Below are 10,196 nucleotides of genomic sequence, written 5' to 3'. Positions count from 1 at the left end.
AATAGCTAAACCTTTTTGACAGTGTTTTTGACAGTTCCTTACTATACCGATGTTGGAAGCTAGCGGCCACTGTGTTTATTGGCTGTGGCAATCAGGATCTACAGAAAAAAAACAGGTCATGCTTGTAACAAAGTGTAGTCGATCAGTACTTTTTAAAATGGATCACAAAGTATTTCCGCCTAAAACAGACGCATTACAAGGTGAAAGCTAATCTACGCAACTACGCATCCTGAATCCACTGTCAGATTATCAGATCCATTAGCTAAACAATCGGGAATATGCGGAATTTTTTAGATGAATTTCCTGAGAGATAGCCTAATCCTCGTTCCCGCCTAACCTGGATGAACTAGCACGTGTTGGACTTTCATTTTAAGTGCTATATTATCGGTTCCCGGCGACATGTGCAATATCACGGAAGAATACTTTCCGTACAAATAACACCATAAACACGCAAGTAGTTTAAAATAAATGCGATTGGCAGAGAAGACTTCCACTAGAAATTTATTCGTGGTGAATCCCACAATATTACATTCCCATTCTGTTTGAAATCTAGGGCGGAACCTGTTGCGATTGTTGCAGTTCTCCCCCTCAGGAGTATTCAACATAACTGTCAGTAACAGATCTAAAAGCGTAAGAAATGTGTTATAAAATGGCAAATGAATGAAACAAATGCAACTAGCCTAATGCTGAAATCGGATGGGGAGTCATAAGAAGCTACTGTGTGATACATTTGTCTACGTCTGACAAATGTCGGCTGTGTGAATGTCTGCGTAAAGGGCTAATTGTGGTCGGCGTTTCAAGTCATATCTTGAAATGCTGAACAGTGTAAGGGAAAATGAAGCGACTAACTTCTGTGATCCCCGGTCAACCTCCTTATCGCTGAACATATAAGCACGTGAAAATAATATTTTAAAAAAACGTCCTTGATCTACACAAGACGGGATGCTTAAACAATAACTGCCATCTCATTTGAAAACTGGGTCATACAAAGTGTGTCGTACTTAAAAGTTGATATTACGGTTATGAGGGATGGTGTTACAGTCAAGTGTGCAGTTTTATTGTCAGGGTTTTCTGCTGTCTCCTGAGGTGTTACTGAACGTCCAACTTTGCACATTCAGTGTTAGAGCACTTCGGCGGTGAACAGGGAGTTTACACTTAACAAATTGCCCACAGTGTGCGGCAATCCTCCTGGTAAGGTACGATGCCTGCGGTGGCAGTTTGTCTCACATGTGTCTCCGAAATTCAAATTTGCCAAAGACAACACGAAGACAGAGAGGTTCTGCCTAATTGATTTAAAGTGATTTAAAATTTCAGTTGCAGTCTTTAAATCTTCTATGCTACATGACCGATGGTATTGGGCTGCTCCTTCCCACTCATCAAGAACATTGTTTAAGAGCAAAGTTGAGTTTTGTTCTTGCATACTAAATATCATGTCATGTATGTCTGCTTGGTGACATAAAAATGTGAAAACAAATATATTCCCCACTCTGCATTTATGACTTTGTTGAGTGCTGTTTCTCAAAATAACGATCTCCATTATCCTTTCTAATCGATAACTGACACAGTATGTAGGCATCTTTGACACCCACAACTTACCTTCCTCATAACATCTCTACAGACAGTGTCAATGAAGTCTGGACTGGATTGAATCAGAGTTTCTACTTATCAGCATAATGCTATAATGCTCTTCCTGAACTGTGTACTTACAAACTGGCATGATGTTTCATATCTGCAATGCAAAACTTCCACCAGTAGAGAGCACATTAGAGCATATTTTTTCCCCTCCAATCATGCCAGTGACTCAACTCAACTGTTGTTCTTTGCTCAAAATCTGTACATCTGTTGCCTTTGAAAATAGCTCTCTATGATGTAAATCTGAAATAACACACTATTTCATTTTTTTTCAGACAAATGTATTTCCTTTTCGCACATTAATAAAAATAAAACAATAAAGTTGGATGTTTAGACAAAATACAGCATCCGTCAAACAAATTTAAAATTTAAAATGCAAAATAGTGTGAAATAGAGAAATAGAAAAGGCACAAAAATATTTACAATATACCTGATAAAGATGGCCTGCAGCTGATCAAATAATGGGCTCTGATATCGACAAAGGAAAAAACTTAAATCAGCTTGGACTTTGGATGAAACATATAAACAGTGGATATGCTTTTGAAGGTGAACATACAACACATGAAAGACAGGGAGATAAAGTCTCTTAAACAACAACGATAAAAAAAGACCAGTTGCAATAAAGTGTTAATTAAAATATTTCAGTACAAATACAGTGCATATGGGCACCCATTTTTTAATTTTTAATTTATAGTTCTCCTCCAGGTCTCTTGTATAAGTTCTTAACGCTGGGCTTTTCCAGACAGGTGGCTACACTGTCTGACTTGTAAAAGTGATGTTACAGTATGGACAATGAAAGTGTTTGGCATCCTGTTTTTAGAGGTGTAAAATTTGGTTTAGAAAGGAGACAATCATGATGAACCAGAGGCTCAGAGACAGGGACACGGCTGGTCCCACTCCAGCCACCACAGAGAGACGCAGTACTGCATAGTTGAAGTCTGAGGCACCAGGATCTGTAGCCACAATGGTCAGTGTGACATCAGTACAAGAGGGCGTGTCTGAGGGAGCAGTGAGGGTTACTGTACCATTGGCCCTGCCCCCGTTACCAATGACCAATGAGCTGGGGAAAGTCATATTGTACAAACGGTTATTCCTGACGGTGATGCTGAAGCTGCCCCCTGATTGGCTGGTTTCAACAGTGAAGGGCACGTTGAAAGTCGATCCAGGTGTCCATGTTCCATTTGCCACAGCCTGGAAATATTCAGAGAGAATAAAAAGACAGTAGTATTGTGTCATTAAAGTGGAATAGTGTGGGTGATCTGTTGAGAACTCTGGGGAAGTGCTGAGCATTCAAAGCATGGTTATTACTGTAATGAACTCTGAAACTCTCTCCCTTTCTTTTCTCAGATGGAAACATTCCAATGTAAACAATGCGCTGATTATAGACAAGATGGATTTAAATGAGCTCACAGTCACTCTGTTAAGGCTATATACATGCCGTCACTGATAAGATGAGTGAAAATGGGACACAGTGAAGCAAAGTTATTTCAGAGTGCAGAACATGAACTGCAATCTTTAAATCGCCACTAACAAATGGACTTCAGGTATACTAATGCTTTTCACATGGTCTGTGCACTCACCGTAACTGACACATTGGAGGCTCTGATTTGAGTAGAGGAGTATCTCTGGAAACTAGTTTGGGAGGATCGAGTGGAGTTATCCTGGCCTGTCACACGAATACCAAAGGAGCCTCGTGGGACAGTTGTAAAAGTAGCCAGGTATTCCCCATTACCCAGTTCTTCAAGGCTCCCATCTATGGTTTCTGTACCCATCGTCTCGACAGCAGCTACTTCTGTCAGTTTTACAGAGTCACCTCCAGTTACTGACAGCAGCAATGTTACATTCCCACCTATGAGTAAAGGGATGGAAAATGACATTCAGTAAAGCATCCGTGACCATAGAGTGAGAGAGAGAGAGTAAGTTAAACCTTAATAAATGAACACTCTTTTGATGGATAAATGCCGCCTTACTGGTTCGGGGCCTGCTGGCTAACACCATAAATGCTGGATGAGGCACCTGGACAACCTCCACTACATCAAAAGAGAAGTCAGTCAAACTCTGTCCTGGAAGCAAATAATAAAGAAAAGTTTAAACACTGAAAATAAGCATAAAGCAATAAGTAAAATGGACGATTATTCATTTGTTTTGATATGTATATTTTATGGGGGTTTTTTTGTACGCTGGGGGAGAGAAACAATCATAAATGTATTGTTTCTTTTACCAATGACTTTCACGCTGTATGGTTGAGAGGAATTGACACTGATTTTCCACAGTCCTGTTGGATTCTGGTTGTTTGGTCTCATTGTCTGGAAATTCCCCACAGTCTGAATTGTTCCTACAGCTCCATTTGCCTCAGTACTAGACTGGGACAGTCCTGTAATAGTTAGATAGTAAGGTGTAACATTGTGATTTATGATTCATCCAAATATGCAGACTCAAGTCTTATCAGACAGTCGTCATTGGTAACATAAGTAATTACTTCCTTTTAACTTGACACACAGTGCTCTGGAGGGTTTATTTACACAACTGAAGTCTCCAGCATCTACCTGAAGGGCTTGTGATAGTGAAAGTTGGTGAGATGCCCGTGATGTAGATAGTCAGGTTTGTAACCGACGAATCTACAAGAATGGAGAAGTTTTCTGCCTTTGGCGGGCTCCGCACAGCAAAAAACAGCGTGACCTGTTAGCACAGATAAATAATTTTACTAACAATTAGTTCTGAGACACATTGACTTCTCAGAGAAGCACATTTACACAATTTCCTCCTTACTTAAAGCAATTACCCATTTGGCAAAAAGCACACTTTTAAGATTGTACTTCCTCCTAAAGCCCCAAAGCAATTCCAGTGATCATTTACCAGAAATGATTTTCCTAAGTGTTAGTAATATGAGTCATTTCACAAGCGAAACCAGGTTGGTTACTACAGGCAGTGAATAGTTCATTTTGTCTTAATTCACTCCTCTGGAATGGATCTGGTAGTAAGCTACAACTTTTATGGGTAGTTAAATGTATTTAACACTCTTTTGGTGCCAAAGTATGTCCTCTCTTCTGGCTGTAGATTCCTCATCTCCTCAGTGACAAAGAAACCAATAATCTGTTTTCCAAAATCCTCTTCAACTACAGAAGTTCCTACGAATCCATATTTGTACACTGAAAAGGACCTGTTTAATAAATGAATGATAAAACTCTGGACAGCTAAGTGAAACGAAACCATAGTCACATGTCATTACCAGAGCTGGGCTGGAGGTGTCCTCAATAATGCTGGTGGCCTGAGGCAAAGTATCCTTGGTAACTTCAATGGCCTGCCCACCTGAAGCTTGAGCAAGGTCCTGATAAATCTGATTCAAGGGGTTGGACAGAGGACGTCGTGTAGAGCGAGCGTTGGTTAGCAGAAAATTCACCTGCACAATGAGATGAAATACAACAGATAAATGTCGTTTATGCGGCATTGAACAGTATTTCTGAAACCCAGGACCGGTTATCATGTATGTATACTCTTCCCCTGTACTACCTAATGTGCTTGTACCATTGAAAGGAGATCACATTCAGACTGCAAATCACCATGAACGCCTCAGAGTATAGATCAAGCTTCGTAGCTACTCCATGAAAACATGCTACAGGCGATTTTATGTCAAGTCGACACTTAACCTAACAATATATATGTATATAGGATCTGTGAAGCAACCATACCGAAAAAAAAAAAAGAGTAGAAAAAATGTTCTTAGAGCATTGACTGGTTTTTGTCAACATACTGCCGACTTAGACACACAGTAATACAAAACCTGGCATGAATCAGTTACTTTAGAATACCTGTAGAATGCTGTGCTCCAGGGTTGCTATTCAGAAAGCATCTTACAGTTGTAAACTGGGATACCTTGTGTTGTAAATGACACTGGGGGGCACGCTTGAAATTAAATTTGACTATTTTTTATGGTAACAATACTATATGAGTTGCCACTGTATCTTTCTCTGAGGTAGGAGGGGTTTCACTACGATTTTAGTTTCACTATGAATATCGACCCACGGTGTTATGAATGGAAGCACACATGTGGTTTAAACAATATGTGGAAGTGTATGTTGTTGAACCTGTCTTATCTCTCAACACGACTGAGAAAGACATATGAATAAGTCGGCCTAGTTCAGTTTCAGTTCTGAAAGTAAATTATATTACACATCGAAGACAACCTAAAGGATTTCTTTTGAAAATTAAACTCATATGAAGGATCTGTGATGCATCTAGGTTTAAAATAGTAATAGAAATTCATTGCTATCCTCTGATATCGACTGTGTGGTTCATATTGTCAGAGACACCATGTGAGACAGAGCACATACATAACTGCAGATCACTTTGAGCAAACTCTTTGTCAGGACCCTGTTGTGAGACAAACCATGGTTCAGGCAGTTACTCGGATACTCACTGTCGATTTTGTGCTTTCGATAAGTGCCAACACTGTGCTTCTCAGCTCAACGTCTTTCGGTTCAGCATCAGTGAAAACAAATATTCCAGATCTGAGTGGGGCTCCTGCCAGCGCCAGCTGAGAGGGACAAAGAGAGTTAAGATAAGAGATTAAATATTTGACTGTCCTGAATCTAAAACGTTTCCTATGAGCAGGTGCATAATCTCTAGTTTGACAACATTTTTGTGTCTTTGGTGACTCATTCCCAAACACTTTCGAGTATGTGACATAAATCTGCTTTAAAACTGTTGTTAGAACTTGAAAATTAGTACAGTTGCACAGAGGCAGATTTAGGCTAAGTGAATACTTGTTGTTACATATACAGACTGGCTAACACAGCATTAACTTTAAAAAGTTACAAACAGGAGAGTGAACTATCAAATGACTGTTCTGTTTCGTGGCTCTCAGTGCACTTACACAGACAGTGCACATTCATAAAGCAGTGCACATATAGTCAGCTGAGTTTTTCACTAATACTCCACGTGATCATGCCAATAAGAGAGTATGTTTTTGTGCATCATTTGTCACTGCCTCTGAGGTTTCTAAACACCTTTTAACAGTGAAGCAGTAAAATGAATCTGGCCTGGAAGCCGCTTTGGATCTGTCTTGGCATTTGCTTTGGATAAATGTATTGGATGTATAAATGTATAAATTATACCCAAAGCCCTGATAGGCTCATCTCAGCATTATCTGTGCCTCCTCCAGCAGGGGAAATTGCATTTATTAGTCTTTTGAACTCTTCAGCATCTGTGGTCCTTGTTAGTGGCCCAAAGTCTGTGAGAGCGAGTAAGAGAAAAAAACAGTTTCACAACAGTGTATTGAGAGTCTTTAAAATAAATTCAAGTTTCATTTTTTTTTTTTTTTTTACGTAAGGTTCCAAAGAACATTCTGGAAAACTTTATAAAGAAAATAAAATGGTAATCTCTGTTGAAGATTCATTTATCAGATATGAGTGAATCCTGGTTTTTCATTGTTTTTCTACATTTTTTTCTACTGTTACGCCTGTTCCCAACCCTCAGTTTAAAAGCTATTTAAATTACTTGAAGTATTGAGACATTTAAAAAAAAAAAAAAAAAAAAAAAATTTAATTGCTGTGATATGTCTCACCAGGGTCATTGAACGGGACCAGGATGTAGTCAGAGGGTTCATTGGCGGTGCCATTCGTGCTGTCAATTATGAATGAGGTGATACGTCTCACTTCCACAATATCATCTGCCATACTCTCAGAGGTGTCAATCACGATACTCAGGACATTAAATGTCTGAGAGATACCCATCAATCTGAGACGGAAGAAAGAAAGAAAGAAAGAAAGAAAGAAAGAAAGAAAGAAAGAAAGAAAGGCAAAGCGAGAAAGAACAACAAAAAAGAAAAATGCCTTATAGCCTTTGCCCCTTTTGTTCTGGACCCCACCCTGTCTGTACATACTGGGACGTCCTTGTCTATTACCTCAGGAAATCATTGTCGCCGGCTGAAGCTCTTATGTCTTCTAACAGTTCACTGGTGGCGGATATGGCTGCATTTGCAGCCTGGAGGTGCAAGCTCCCGTGCTCAGAGCCAAAACCATCTTTGTTGATCCCTCCAGTGGGCTCAGTTCTACTCGTAAGATCGAATGTCCCTCCATGACTACACTTTCCTGTGGTCATTGAGATAGATGAATCAGCATGGCAAACTATTCTGGGCTTTCTCAAAAGAGAGATAGAGTCAGTAATCAATGTTCCATCCAGCTGTTATGTAGCTGATGTTAGAGGCATCACGGGCACATTGATAAAAGACATCTCATTTGCAAAATACAACAAAGCAATGAAAATTGACATGAAAGGAAATATTATGACTGGCTATTATGGTTTGTCGTGAAATCCTATTTATCTATCTTATCCTGCCGTGAGGTCGTTAACGGAAGACATTTAAGTGTGACTGCATATTTTTCCTCCTCTTGTATATCTCGGGAACGAGGATTTAATAGACAGCTGTATACCATCAGGTTTGGAAAATGAGGTGAGGCTGAAGTATCCTGAGGTCAACTTCTTCTCAGCGATGATGTTGTCTAGGATATTGTTGTCACAGTTATCACCAACACAGCTCCTACATGTTGGGGTATTCCTGTCTGGATGAGAAATTATGAATTTCTTACATTTTCATATGCACACACACACACACACACACACACACAATCACACGTAGACAATCTGTTGTGTGTTGTACCTGCAATATTGTCAATTGGGAGGTTTGGTCTGATAAGGTTGGTGAATGGAGACCGGTTTCCCAGCTCTATCCAGTTGCTGTGACTGTAGAAGTCCTGTGAAGACATTGAGCTGTACTGTTAGAGTGTAGTGACCAAAAAGACTCAACGACTTGTAACACGTGAATATTACAATGATTTTTTTTTTATTAATATGTGTTCATTATCCATTAGTCTCGACAGAGAAGCCCAAAGGGTTGTACTGGTTCTCAGAGGTCTCTAAATGAAATTATGATTTATCAACATTTTTTTCTTTACTTCTCTGACTGGTCATATGTCCAGTGTCACCTGTAAGGTATGCATCGTTTCTCCGAGTCTTTCTCTCGCTGTCTCGAAATTCTGCTGTTGAATATTAGCTTTGACAGTGTCCACTCCGCTCGTAATGACATCACGCCCCCGCAAAAAACTCTCATCGTCGAAGTGGTATTCTTCGTCGAAAACGTGTTCTACGTCCACCTGTGCGTTTCTGTTGGCGACTTCATTGATGACACTTCGAAAATTTCGAGCCGATTCTGGAGATGAGCAGGCCGCAGCCAGCGATTCCACAGTCAGCGGGTCCGGCTGTGAAAAGCAATTGATTCTCTTTATTCCAACACTCGCTCATATTTTTTTTTTTAGGCTTTTTAGTTAGACTACACTCAAGACACAGCAATATTCACAACAACTATATTTGTCACACATGCATAATTTCGTAGCTGAAAGGTGAAATGCTGCAGACGAACTCAGTGCACAAAATGTTGTATAAAACAGTTGAATTAAGTATTTACATTCAATTAATCCAAGGTCAAAGGGTCGATGGTGGCCTAATATGTGACCTCACTTATTAAAGACTTATTTGTTCATTATTTTTGAAATATATAAACATACTCATTGAACGTGCACGTCATAAACTGGCACGAGAAGTGTTGTATGTGTAGCCTATATTAGTCAGTTCAAAACTCTTGAATTTCAAGACAAGGAAATTGTTTACCAATGCTCATAAGCAAATTTTTGCAGTCAGCAAACTTACCACCACGAAGTTCTGTCCCTGTTGTTCAGCGCGTGCCTTGCACACCTCAGCAGTCGTTTGTAGAATAGCTGACATCGTTATTTCTTGGTGAGTGAGTGATGTGCGGGATATAACCTGGAACGCCAGAGCTCCAGGTTGAACGAGGAGAAGGACAGCGGCGACAATGACCGAATTTGCGATCATCGCTCCTGTCCAAGTGGGAGGGAGAAATTCTCAACAAATCCACGAAGGGTTACATGCAAAATGAATAACTAGATGATTTATGAAAACATATTATAATGTACATTCTTGAGGGCCAGCGTACGAGAAGAAAACTTAATGAATCTCACATTGTTCAAGTCCGACGATTGATGTCTGTTGCTCCATCAGAGCTTGTTAAGAGTTTCTCTAATTACAATTTCCTTGATTTCGTTTTAACTGACCAGTGTAGAGCCAGAACACTTTGTCATAGTTATTGTGTCTAAACGTGTCTATGCATCTTTTCATATTATTTAATTCACCAAGAGATTTGTGATTTCAACAAGAAAATAATTGTATATCAAATGTGTTATGAGTAGGCATACTGTACGTAAGTTAATATAGGCTACTTTTTATTATAGCAGTTCTACGGAATGTCACATCCTTGTCGCAGTGCACTTTACTGGTGGACTCAGACCCAACAACAAGCAGACTCTGTCCAACTCAGTCGAAATTTAATTTGTTACAACTGAAATATCAGTTAATGTCTACAGATCTGTCTCAGCATCATTGGACATCCTACCTTGTTTAAGTGTTTTACCAGGTGAGGTTTGCCGTCCTGTAAATAGTCGTAGAACTTCAATCATCCGCCTATCGTGTTGTTACTGGAGTTACCTTAATAG

At 39.7% G+C, this 10,196-nt stretch overlaps 1 protein-coding gene across 1 annotated transcript; it reads right to left on the bottom strand.

Annotated features, from left to right (window-relative positions):
• Nucleotides 1–2,448: 2,448 nt before the first annotated feature.
• Nucleotides 2,449–9,519, bottom strand: LOC115823767 (von Willebrand factor A domain-containing protein 7-like). Its single transcript, XM_030787795.1, has 14 exons — nt 9,337–9,519; nt 8,616–8,888; nt 8,291–8,384; nt 8,064–8,192; nt 7,535–7,721; nt 7,196–7,368; nt 6,747–6,862; nt 6,050–6,166; nt 4,862–5,032; nt 4,179–4,311; nt 3,854–4,006; nt 3,603–3,695; nt 3,213–3,481; nt 2,449–2,823 (listed from the first exon to the last, which is right to left on the bottom strand). The coding sequence occupies exons 1-14, from the start codon at nt 9,517–9,519 to the stop codon at nt 2,449–2,451; spliced, it is 2,466 nt and encodes an 821-aa protein (XP_030643655.1).
• Between the last annotated feature and the right edge of the window lie 677 nt (nt 9,520–10,196).

This window comes from Chanos chanos, chromosome 11 (assembly GCF_902362185.1).
Source record: "Chanos chanos chromosome 11, fChaCha1.1, whole genome shotgun sequence".
NCBI classification, from domain to species: Eukaryota; Metazoa; Chordata; class Actinopteri; order Gonorynchiformes; family Chanidae; genus Chanos; species Chanos chanos.
Note: the sequence above shows the minus strand (reverse complement) of the source record. Positions and strands in the feature narration are given on the sequence as shown.